The 12,902-nt window shown below is 36.2% G+C and overlaps 1 protein-coding gene across 1 annotated transcript; it reads right to left on the reverse strand.

Annotated features, from left to right (window-relative positions):
• Window positions 1-4,326: 4,326 nt before the first annotated feature.
• On the reverse strand, window positions 4,327-11,454 carry LOC121264978 (copper-transporting ATPase RAN1-like). The gene is made up of 9 exons (XM_041168402.1): window positions 10,773-11,454; window positions 9,218-9,832; window positions 8,283-8,712; window positions 7,617-7,942; window positions 6,724-6,782; window positions 6,261-6,603; window positions 5,664-5,861; window positions 5,313-5,570; window positions 4,327-4,978 (listed from the first exon to the last, which is right to left on the reverse strand). The coding sequence occupies exons 1-9, from the start codon at window positions 11,076-11,078 to the stop codon at window positions 4,502-4,504; spliced, it is 3,012 nt and encodes a 1,003-aa protein (XP_041024336.1). The 5' UTR covers window positions 11,079-11,454; the 3' UTR covers window positions 4,327-4,501.
• Between the last annotated feature and the right edge of the window lie 1,448 nt (window positions 11,455-12,902).

The following is a 12,902-nucleotide window of genomic DNA, read 5'->3' on the forward strand; positions in this document are numbered from 1 at the left end:
GTGGATTTTGACTTGAATCACTTAAGGATTCTGATATAGAAACAGAATCTGAATTAATATTGGAATCATTTGACAAGCAATTATTATTTGGAATGTTGGAAGAATGTGATATATGATCTGTAACTGGATGAGGCAATACTAACTCAGATGGTAAGCAAGTCTGTTGTGAATAAACTTTGGTCTGAAATGGAAATATATGCTCATGGAAAATAACATCTCGAGAAACAAAAAAACTGTGAGAGTCTAGATCATATAATTTGTATCCTTTTGTTCCAAAATGATAGCCAACAAATATACATTTTCTAGCTCTAGGAGAAAATTTGGATCTGTTATTGCTTAAAGTAGAAGCATAGCATAGACAACCAAAAACTTTAAAATGATTGTAAGAAGGAATATCACCATAAAGAACCTGTTGTGGTGATTTGTTGTTGAGAATATGAGATGGAATGTGATTAATGATGTGAGTTGCTGTTAAAACGCATTCTCCCCAAAAATTTAATGGAACATTTGATTGAAATTTTAAAGCTCTTGCAACATTCAAAAGATGTTGATGTTTTCTCTCAACAATTGAATTTTGTTGAGGAGTCTCAACACAAGAAGTTTGATGTATAATCCCTTTTGAATTGAAAAAATCTCTCATAAAAAATTCTAAACCATTATCTGTTCTTATACACTTTATTTTCTGCTGAAACTGTGTATAAACCAGATTGTAAAAAATTGGAAGAATGTGTTTAACCTCACATTTAGATTTCATTAAGTACACCCAAGTTGATCTAGAATGATCATCAACAATTGTTAGGAAATACTTGAAACCATCATGAGTAGGTATTGAGAAAGGACCCCATATATCACAGTGAATTAAACGAAAGGATGAACTAGGTTTGTAAGAATGAACTGGAAATGACAATCGTTTCTGTTTTGCCAAAGGGCAGATTGTACAATGATGCTCATGTACAAGTTTATTTGAAGGAAAATTTGGAATTGACCTTGAAAGAACTAACAATCTCGAAGATGATGGATGACCTAGTCTACTATGCCACAGATGGTAAGTAGAATCTGAAATGGAATTTACATTAGATGAAAGTATGGAATTAACAGTTGTATTGTCTGATGATTGTTGTAAGAAGTAGAGACCAGCTGCTTTTCTACCCTTCCCAATCATCTTCCATGGGGTAAGGCCCTGTATATAGCAAATCTCAGGCATAAAAATAAAGCAACAATTCTGATCAGATGTAAGCTTAGTTACTGAAAGAAGATTATATGCAAAACTAGGAACACATAAAACATCTTTCAATACTAAGCCTTCTGATAAATGGACAGTACCAAGATGTGTTACTGTAACATTTTCTCCATTTGGCAATTTAACAAAAGTATTAAGAACTTGTGTGATTGTGGTAAAAAGATTAATAGAATGGATAATGTGGTCTGTAGCACCTGTATCTATGATCCAAGTGCTAGAAGCAGATGTTAAATTCTCATTTTTCATAGATGAGAAAGTTGAATGAGAAACTGTATTACCTGAAAAGGAAGACAAAGGATTTGATGTGGATAGGACATTAGCTGCCTGATGACTGGTTTTGGATGGTTCAGTTGATTGTGGTCGAATTAATGCCAATAGTTGCTGATACTCTTCTTGAGAGAAAGACATACAATGCTGATCAAAGGGTGTACTCGAGGGTTGAGTCATAACTTGGTTTGCTGATGAAATTTTTCCCTTTTGTTTGAAACTTGGAGGGTATCCATGTAATTTGTAACACTTGTCTACTGTGTGATTGGTCATTCCACAGTGAGTACACAATACTTTTTCTCTTCTGTACTGTTGTTTTCCAGTGTTATTCTTTGGAGCTTCAACTCTTTTGTTCATGAAAGCTACATTAGGTTGAAAACCTACTCTTCCCATAGAACCAACCTCCCTTTGTTTCTCTTCTTGGATTACCAAAGAAAAAACTTTGGTAATTGATGGTAAGGGTTCTATCAACAAAATCTGACCCCTAACATGAGCAAATTCCTCATTCAACCCCATCAGAAACATGATTACATGTTGGCGTTGATGATATTCAAGAAATATACGAGCAGCACCACAACTACAATTTTTATATGCCCCACATGTACAACTAGGTATTTGATTATAATTCATAAGCTCATCCCACAAACACTTAAATTTTCGATAATAGACACTCACCGAGATTTGATCTTGAGTTAAAGAAGACAGCTCTTTTTGCAACTGGAAAATCCGTGGTCCATTGCCTTGAGAGAACTGATGCTTCAACTCATCCCACATATCCTTAGCAGTTTTCGCATAGACAACGGTTTCTCCAATATCTCTTGACACTGAATTGAGAATCCATGATAAAACCATGCTGTTACACCGATCCCATTTAGGATATGAAGAATCTGCTTCAACTGGTTGGGGAATCGCACCATTGATGAAGCCTATCTTGTTCTTGGCCTTTAAAGCCATTTCCATTGATCTACACCAACTATTGTAGTTGTCTCCCGTAAGGAGATTCGAGACCAAAATCGAGCCAGGAGAATCTCCATTTTGGAGATGAAATGGGCTGGCAGAATCCTCTGAAACAGAGGAAGAACTAGAAGAGCTAGAAGAGCTAGCCATTCTTGCAGCGGAAAAACGGATCTTGTAGTGAATCCGAAGCAAAACCCTAAGATTATTGCTCTGGTACCATGATGCAACTTCAATCAAGAAAGGGTAAAGATCGAAGAAGAAAGAAGCAGAATACTTCTGATTTTATTTAATATTTCACTGTACATCAGGTTACCATCTATTTATATACAATGAGTTAACTAACTCATAGTAAAAAAGACTAAAACAGAAAGTACCTAAACTATAACAGAAAGTAACTAAACTATATAGGAGGACTAAACAGGAATTTACAACTTAGACTAAAAATGAAATTTATCATTTACAATAAGTGGGCATAGCTAGCTTCGTTACATATTTAAAGCGATCATTAACATTAAGCCAATATTTATGAGCTTTTGGACAAGCTAGCTATAGCTAATTATAATGTTGTGTGAACTCGACATATGTTTTCTTCAAAGCTTAACTGAACAAATGAAAAACAAAGAAATTGAGATAAGGAAATGTTTATCATGTACGGCTATGTGAACGTACGTGTTGGATATTAATGCTCATTTTTTTTTTTTTCACGGGAAACATACATGTACATGTCTTCCAAACAGAAGTTGGTGTTAATGCATGCATGGCTGCCCAGTCAATATATCGCATGATCAAGGATTTTATAGCTAGCTAGATCAGCAAACATAGGCTGCATGGGCCCTCCCATCATTATCACCAAGGAATATATAACTTGCAAAGCAAGCGCATTGCATGTGAGTTTTGACCGGAAATTGTATCCAAATTGTCGTTAAATTTGACCTGTGAATCGTGGTTAAATTCTGTCGATATCAAAGACATCGGACCCAGCTTCGATGGATATATTAATACCATGACCAAGTATATGAAAATTATTATCATCAACTATTATTTATTACCTCACATTTCACTCTATAAAAAAGATAAAATTATAGTTGTAAAGTGTAGACCGAAGTGAATAGTGACTGATGTATAGCATTCATCTTAAGTGTCATGTGTATATATATATATAATATGTATCTATTTTTTCTAAAACTTGTTTTCCTTTAAAAAAAGAAAAAAGAAAACTTAACATGGATAATTAATTAATGGTGTATTGCACAAAAAGAAAGGAAAATAACATCTTTCTCCTAATTTTTCAATAATTGATGAGTTCACAAGCTTTTTTCCTCCATTAATTCCCATTATATATATATATATATATATATAAATACTTTTTTTAAGATATATACATGAGGAAGTGTGAAAGGAGCAAGTAGTATAGAACTGATGCCTAAGAGGGTACTGCATAGGTGATGATATTGGGTCAAAGATAGCGCCAATCTTAAATCATAAGAAAACACAAAATAATCTTCCCAATTGATTCTGCTTCACGAATCTATGACCAACCACGTTTGTTTTTTGAAAGTTTTGACCAAGTATTTGGCGTCACCTCAAAGCTGCAAAATCTTTGATTAATCAGCGGAGAACTTCTGTTTGATTTGAACATTTGCTACATTTCTTTATATGCTGCCATCATTGAAAGCAACCATCGATCCTTTCTGCATGTTTATCATTTTTATGATCTAGAAGTACATCATGTATAATACAAAATCCAATTTCAAACCCCAGGTTGGAAGCATGTCTATTAATTAAAGGAGAATAATGACCAGATCAGAGCATGAAGCTCGACAAGAAATACGAGAGAGAGAGAGAGAGAGAGAGCATAAATAAAAGCTTAAAAGAAAATTATTATACAAGTTGCAATTACAATGAACAGGGTACAAAATTTACACCACCACCACTGCAAATGAAACAGAAATCATGTACAAAATTGGGACAACAAACTGGATCCAAACCCATCTAATAATCTTCATATGAAGCCGAAGTTTCTCAATTTCTCTCTTTCTACTCTACAGTTATTTCTAGTACGGTTGTAAGTCTGGGTTTTTTGTATCTCCTAAGAAGCAAAGAAGAGCATACTACACTTACAGATGAAAGAGCCATGCATGCACCAGCCGCCCATGGTGGTAACTTAATCCCCAGAGAAGGATAGAAAACCCCAGCAGCAATAGGGATCGCAACCACATTGTAACCCATGGCAAACACATAATTCAATCTGATACGTGAAAAGGTCTTCCGCGAGATATCAATGGCTGTGATTACATCTTCCAAGTCATTTCTCATCAATACATAATCCGCTGCTTCTATGGCAATATCTGTCCCGGCCCCAATTGCCATACCAACATCAGCTGCAGCTAGAGCAGGGGAGTCGTTGATACCATCACCCACCATTGCAACTATGCTCCCATTTTTTTGGAATGATTGTACAACATCGGCTTTTCCTGCTGGCATTACCTCTGCCCTTACATCTCGAATGCCAACCTGCCCAGCATAAATATTTTTTTGTCTTTATAGTTGGCATATGATATCAATTTGTATCCCACAAATTTAATTCTGTCTGCATAGAATAGCTAATCCACTAAAACTAATAATGGATAATTACTTAAGAACCATATGTTTGATGCTAAGTTCCAATAACAATATTTATATAGAAATTAACAAGAGAACCATTTTTCGCAATGATATTGAGGATAAAGCGTTGGTTAGAGTCTAAATTTATTGGGAACCTAAAAAAGTCATTAGCATTTCTCTTAATATCATAATTCTAAGTTAAGGGTTTGATAGTGAAAAATGGGGGAGAAATGAAACTTTATACCTCCTTAGCAACTGCCCTAGCTGTTCTCCAGTTATCCCCAGTGACCATGGCTGTCCCAACACCCATTTTCCCAAGGCCCTCCACTACCACAGCAGCTTCTCTCTTTAGTGGGTCAGCAACTCCCAAAACTCCAATTAATGTATTGTCATATGCAACGAGTATTCCGGTATTGGCACTTTCTTCCAGATCTACTATGAAACTTTCAACATCGATTGGGATAGCCATTCCATTTTCAGTTATTAGCTTCCGGTTTCCAACCTTTTTAGGATAAGTCACCACCAATAAGCAAAATTATGAAGCATATTTGAAAATAAATCGATATTTGCAAATTTCAATGAGAAGAAAACTCACCAGGACCCTTTTCCCATTTATAAAGCAATTGACACCTCTTCCTGGCAGAGCATAGAATTCTGACACATCAAAAAGCCATCCAGAAGTTGACTCTTTGATATTATATTCAGCATCCTTGGTTTCAGAAGACTCATCAAAGAAATGGAAATGGCGTGCATATTCCACTATTGCTTTAGCCAATGGGTGCTCACTGCTAGCCTAAGACGGGGGAAAAATAAACAAATCAAGATAGCTTCTGGTATGGTGGTATTGCTTGATATTTTGATGAATTTCTACCCCCCCCCCCCCCGGCGCGCGAGAGAGAGAGAGAGGGAGTAATGCAATGAGAAGAAGAAAATGGATGTTTGTATCTGCCCATCTATGCAGTTAATCCGAAATAGAAAAACATCTAAATACTGTATTAAAAGCAAGCTGTCTGTTTCGCAGCAGTTAAAATAGCATGGTAACTATTTTGCTTTATATCATTACGATGTTATAAGGTCTTCTTTGGAATTTCTTGAGGCACCATATTTGGACCAAAAATAGGAAAACATAAAAAAGACAAAAAGTATGTGTTCGAGGGAAAAAAAGGAAACTTGTAAGGAAATTGGAAGTCACCTCTGCAGAAGCCACCAATCTAAGGAATTCTCCACGATCCATTCCTGCAAAAACTTTTGCTGTCGTAACTGTGGCTTTTCCCTGGGTTAGGGTACCTGTTTTATCAAATATCACATACTTAATCTTTTGAGCCCTTTCCAAAGCATCTCCTCCTTTTATCAGCACACCATTATTTGCCCCAACCCCTGTTGCAACCATGACAGCAGTTGGCGTTGCCAAGCCAAGAGCACATGGACATGCAATAACCACAACCGATATTGAAAACATGAGGGCAAATACGAAGTGGTTTCCATTTTCCGGTAGCCATTGTTCTGGGTAAGCTCCAAGAGCTCCACTAATATACCTAGAGACAATGGGCAAAAGAAAATATTTAATAAAAAGGAGGCACAACCATTGTAACTATATGGAATAAAATTACTATCCACAAGTGCATGACAGCATCCATAAGGAAATGTGAACTCACCAAACCAATAATGTTAACAATGACATGGCAACAACCGTAGGAACAAATATGCTCGCTACCTGCATGTACAAAGACAACCAAGATAGGACCAATGATTGATACCAAGAATTGTGTATACTATAACATCAATCTATAATTTCGAAAATAAAATTCAAGAACTGACTGCAGAAAAATGAGGGAAAAAAATAACCCAGAAAATAAGGAAAGTGGCGTAAAGTCTATCATGCACAAATTGTTTATATATTTATGATGAACTTTCAATGAGGTGTTAATCATTATGGTAGCTGATCCAATCAGCCTCTGTAAAAGGCTTGCACAAAAAGATGCATATCATGTCTCATTCAAAAATAGGGTACTGACTCATTGATACTCAAACTCAACACAGGTACCATGTAACTAAGCTATGCAGCAGAGGCTTAGGACTGGATAAATCCATCTCCTTCAGAATACAGTAATCCCAGTAAGAGTGGTCAGGAAAATACACCTGGGAATAAAACATGACCTTTATAAAAGGCAAAAACCAAGTGGAAGAGTAAAAGCTATCCATTCTGAAGGTATTTTTGAGGAAGGAGAAGGGGATCATATTCTGCCATTTATAAGAATGGAAAAGGTAGAAGGCATACATATGTATCATGAATGTCAAAAAATGACAGGTTGGCTATACAATAAGCATAAAATAATTGCTAGTCACTCATCGTCACTTGCCAAGCTACAATGGAATGAGTCATCTTACACCATATAGATTACTTTTTCAGGTGACTTTAAAACGCATTCTTTTCTCATTTTCAAAGCAAGACGGGAGGAAAAGAATATACTCATATGACACCTATATAGATCATACAAATAGAACGAGCATGACAAGATTACAGTCAGACAATATCCATAACACTTACAAAGTCAGCAAACTTCTGAATAGGAGCTTTTGACATCTGGGCTGTCTCAACCAAGCTAATTATCTGGCTTAAAACTGCATCACCTCCTACTTTAGTAGCTTGTATGTGAAGGGCACCATGTAAATTTATAGTACCTCCAATAACTGATGAATTGACTTCCTTTGAAACAGGTACAGATTCACCAGTTACCATCCCCTCGTTAACATAACTTGAACCCCATACAACTACACCATCGGCCGGAACCTTTGCACCAGGAAGAACTTTTAAAGTGTCGCCAGGCTGAATTAGCAAAGCATCTATTTCCCGTTCTCCAACACACCTTCCAACTGAAAACCAATAAAATTAAAAGCAGTTACATTTTTATTAAAAAGAGCAAAAGGCGCAACTCAAGTACACAAGACATATACAAGAGAGGCACCTATCTAGAAAAAAGCATAGTGAATTGAGAGTGTTCGATAAAATTTTGGAATCAACTTTTTATCCTACTCAATGTAAAAATAAATGATAAAAGATATATACAATTTCAAAATTTTATTAAAACCTCAAGACTCCAACCATTCTGATGGGCAAATTCCCAGAAATACATCACCCTCTATTTTTTTGATAAGTTACATCATCTATTTAAAAGAAGAAGAAGAAAAGAAAGGAAGACACATGCAAACAAACCTTTGTCTTTGACAAGTAACACTGCTGTTGCTGGTGCAAGTTCCACTAACTTCTTGATGGCATCTGAGGTTTTTCCTTTGGCAAGACACTCCAGATACTTCCCAAACAATACAAATGTTATCAGCATTGCACTTGTTTCAAAGTATGTTGGGGACCAAAATCCAGTCACTGCACCATATAGAAGAGCACATATAGAGTAGAGGTAAGAGGCTGAAGTTCCCAATGCAACCAAAACATCCATGTTAGTTGAACCATTCCGAAGAGCTCTGGCAGCTGCAATGTAGAAGCGCTTTCCAACAACAAATTGGACAAGACTCACCAATGCCCACTTCAACCAATCCTCCATTTGGAAGGGCCCACATCTCCAAAGCAAAAAGGAATACACCGGTGGTATGTGAGGACAAACTACCCTTATGAGAAAGACAGGAATCTGGAGCCAAAGGAACAATTAATTTAAAAGGCAAGAATAGAAACTGTAGTATCGTTGGTGTCTGCATGGGCTACAAAATCATTTTGTAAACCATTTGAAGGATGCATTTTTATAAGTAATTTATTTTTACATTAAATTAGACTCACATCTTCTAGCACTCCAAACTACCAACTCCTAGGGTGTAGGTTGGGGCGTGTGACACTTTGCAATTCAAAAACATTCTTATCAACTAGTATCATCTAGATTTCCAAAAGATACTGATAAATTATAAGAAATATTACATTGAGATATGAATGCAATTCTCAATGTAAGATTGACAAAGGCTCAACCCAACTTAACCCTACTAACTGGCATGGACTCAAAAGGAAACATATCCAGGCATCATGACTAAGTTTCTGTTGGCATTATATTGCAACTGTCAGGAAAGAGACAACATAAAGGAAGCAAAATACAAAAAGAAATATATTCCATATATTGAATCGTGTCAATGAAAGAAAATACTTACACTGAGAAACAAGCTAGAGGCAAAAAGCCAAAACATATTTGAAGCTTCTTCAACATCTTTGGAAGTCATTCTTGCATAAGGGCTTGTTACGTGTAATTTAAACTTCCCATTGGATTGTCCCTCAATCCCATCAACTAATGATCTGGAGCTGACAATTTCAGGATCAAAGAGAACTTCCACTTCTCTCGATGTTTTGTCAAAACGAAATTGTCTAACGCCTTTAAAGTGGCTTAGTATGCCTTCTAAAAGCTGTCCGTCCATCTCATTGTATATGCCAGCAACCCCTAATACGATTTTGTCCTGCTCACTGCTCTGTACAAGTGAAGCTTCAAAACCAGCATCTTCGATTGCATTGACAATTTCATCCTTACTAATCACAAGGGGGTCATACTCAACTTCCCCTAAGGAAGTGGCCAAGGCAACTACTGCCTTTTTGACACCAGGCAGATTTCTTAAAATACCTTCAACAGAATTTACACAGGCTGCACACGTCATACCTCCAATTGAGAACTGCCCTAACAGGGTTACATGTGGATTTGTCCCAAAAGTACTGGGTTCAGGTAGAATCTCAGCCTCAAAGCCCGCATCCTCAATTGCATTCTTAATGTCTTCATCCTAAATTAAAACAAGTCACAAAATGCTTCAGTATTTACAAATCCACGGTTCTCTGTGCCCATTTGGCAGATATAAACTTCTATGCAAGGTACTTTCAAATGCAGCCAGACACAGGAAGATGATTAAGGATTTCATAAGGATGCCCACAAACTCTATAACAGAAACTGACCGTTATCAAAAGTATTAAACAAATTATTACAATCTTTTAAAGTTTTCTCGTGTTGTCTAGAACTCATTACATTCCATCAATTCCTCTCCTCTCTCATACAGCAGTGTCTTTTAAAAAGTTGGCCTTCTAGAAAATTTGGTCCAGCTTTGTCTCTCCCTAGTTTGGAAATTCAAGAAGTTCAGTTGTGTCCAGTGGCAGCTAAAGGAATGGAGGTAGGCACCTATCCTGTAGGCGTGATTTATAGTTAATTTGACAGGCAAGTTTAAAAGATATATTTAATCTAACAATCAAGTTTTCTTTGGGTGTTTCTCATGAATACTTTGCCAGGTATTAGAGTGGCACCCCTTTATTTCGTTTTTCCTCTTAATGGATAACTTACCCAAAAAAAAGTCATCACAATTTATAATAATTGCATGGCTGATATCACAATCTTGTTCTACTGATAAAAATGAAAACATTATATGCCATATCAAGATACAAACCTAAGAGAGAACTCCGCACAGCACAAATTTAAAATAATAATAACAATAATAATAAACGAACCCTGGACCCAATTCACCAGAAACAAAAAGTAAAGAGAAATTTACAGGATTGAGCAAAAATCACAAAAATTGAGGAACCACTATAACTGACCCGTAGTCCGAAACACCAAAACGAGCTCAAAAGCCCAAAGTTTTCAGAAAACAGCACTAACCCTTTACCAATTTATAACAAACTAACATTCAAACTAAACCCCAAAGCGAAGATGCGGGATTCCAACCCAATACTAACCTTCACCAACATAGGATCAAAAACCACGTCAGCCTTGTTCTGAAGCAAGGCAACAGAGGCCCTCAAAACCCCGTTGACGCTGTTTAGAGCCCCCTCAACCGAATTAGAACAAGCAGCGCAGGTCATACCGGAGACGCTGACCTGGACCCTCCTTATTCCTGCTTCGATTTTATTAAAACTATCGCCATCATCGTAGGAATCTAGGAGCCGTACGTCCTCAAGGTCACCGGAATCATGGCTGTCGAAGATCCGGCCTCCGGCGCCGGCAACCTTGGTGAGCTGTAGGTCTTTCAGACTAGGCGCCATTGGTGGGTGCCGACCGAAAAGAGCAGAGAAAAAAAACAGAGCAGAAGACAGAGGAAAAGCAGAGCACGGATATAAAGAGGAGAAGTAAAGAAGGACTTTCTTCCCAGAGGGACCGAGACTTTTGGCTTCCGATATTACCCTCGAGATGTATTTGGGAATTCCGAGCCAGTTATCGTTGTACTTGCATGATTGCTTTTGCGTGCTCTAGGTTTGTACTGCGCATGCGAACGAGGTCTCTCGACCTCGTCAATGGTGTCTAACGTGTCTTCCAAAATGGCGTCCGGAAAAGCTAATGGATCGATTTGAAAACGACGTGGAGAATGATCCGGAGCTTACTGTGATTGCATTGCATATCCTTGAAAAGGTATTCTGCATTTATTACCCTTGGATATGGGAGGGAGCCAGGGAGGTGATGATTTGATATCCATCTTTTTCTTCCTTTTTTTATTTTTTATTTTTATCTTTTGACGATAGATTTTTTTCTCGAGCTAATAGAAATTTTGATTTCATATTTTCCATTCACATTCCCGTAAAGAAAATGCTATCCACTCGCATGTATTTAGGCCCCGTGTTCAAACGGTTTGAATTCAGTGTTATAATTTTTTTAAATTTTTATATAAAATATAATAAATAATTTAATTTTTTTAAATTTTAAAATAATATTCTAATAATATTTTATTTAATTCATTTAAAACTATCTCATAACCTCAGTATCTAATAATCCAAACGGGCCTTTACTTAAAATGTTTTTTTAAGACCAAGTATCAGTTTCTACGATTTGTGTTTATGTGTCGGATTTGGATTGGCATCGAAGTTGCGTGTAGATTGCAACACGTTAGCATTCGGATCCTTTGCTTTTATGTACCAAATTAAAACTATGGTGGGAATTATTATTAATGTAACCAATAATCTCTAATCATAAAAATTATTAGACCTGTGGAATTCTGTGTTTGATAATTAGAGCAAGTGTGCCGGTGATCTCAACAACTCCCACGAATAGCAAGAACTAAGGGGGTTTTGGTTAATGTTCCGATTACAGAGAGTTATGCCTAGCGTACAATTGGAAAACCAACCGGACAGACCTTCGATCCGTCCGGACCAGACCAATTAAAGGATTGGCCAGTCTCAATCCAACTAAGTGAAGAAATTGAGTTTTCGGTCCAATCTCGGATTAAAATTTTTTCACCTCAAACCAGAGCGAATTTAATATGTCAATTTTTAACTAATTTTTTATATGATATTTATAGTTTTTTTAAGTAGTTATATAAATTAAAAGCAAGTAATTGAATAATTGTTTTCTAACTAATTACAAGTAATTATTTGATTCTCTTCTAGTCTAATTATTTATACTTATATTATATAAAAATTAAAGGGTAAGAATTTTAATACAAAGTATTAACTATTAATTATTGATAGTACACATGCTATTAGCATTATTAATTTATTATACTTAATTAAAATATTTAACTAGTTAAATATATACTTAGTTAGACAACTTAGATTATATCATTCATTTGATTTTTTTTTTATCATTTTATATAATTTTTTTGTCAAAAACTTTAAAAATAGAAAAAAAATGATCCAGACCGAAATACCCTGATAAGATCAACCGAACCAAACCAAAACAGTCTAGTCCAGCCAAAGTCCTTACCAGTTCGGTCCGGTCTGAACTTTTGGTAGACCAAAAAAATAGTCCGGTCCAAAATTCTCCTCCAAGATCGACCGAAGAGGTTCGATGACACACTTAGTGCACAGGATCATAAAAACAGAACAGTAGATTTATTATTGAGTAATTCTACATGTATTTATAATTTTATGTACAAG

This window comes from Juglans microcarpa x Juglans regia, chromosome 5D (assembly GCF_004785595.1).
Source record: "Juglans microcarpa x Juglans regia isolate MS1-56 chromosome 5D, Jm3101_v1.0, whole genome shotgun sequence".
NCBI classification, from domain to species: domain Eukaryota; kingdom Viridiplantae; phylum Streptophyta; class Magnoliopsida; order Fagales; family Juglandaceae; genus Juglans; species Juglans microcarpa x Juglans regia.

Coding starts and splice junctions, on each gene's coding strand:
- LOC121264978 (XM_041168402.1), bottom strand. CDS start 11,078: ATGGCGCCTAGTCTGAAAGACCTACAGCTCACCAAGGTTGCCGGCGCC. Junction 7,943..8,282: donor GTTACTTGTCAAAGACAAAG/GTTTGTTTGCAT, acceptor ATTGGTTTTCAG/TTGGAAGGTGTGTTGGAGAA. Junction 6,604..6,723: donor TTGTTAACATTATTGGTTTG/GTGAGTTCACAT, acceptor CATTGTCTCTAG/GTATATTAGTGGAGCTCTTG.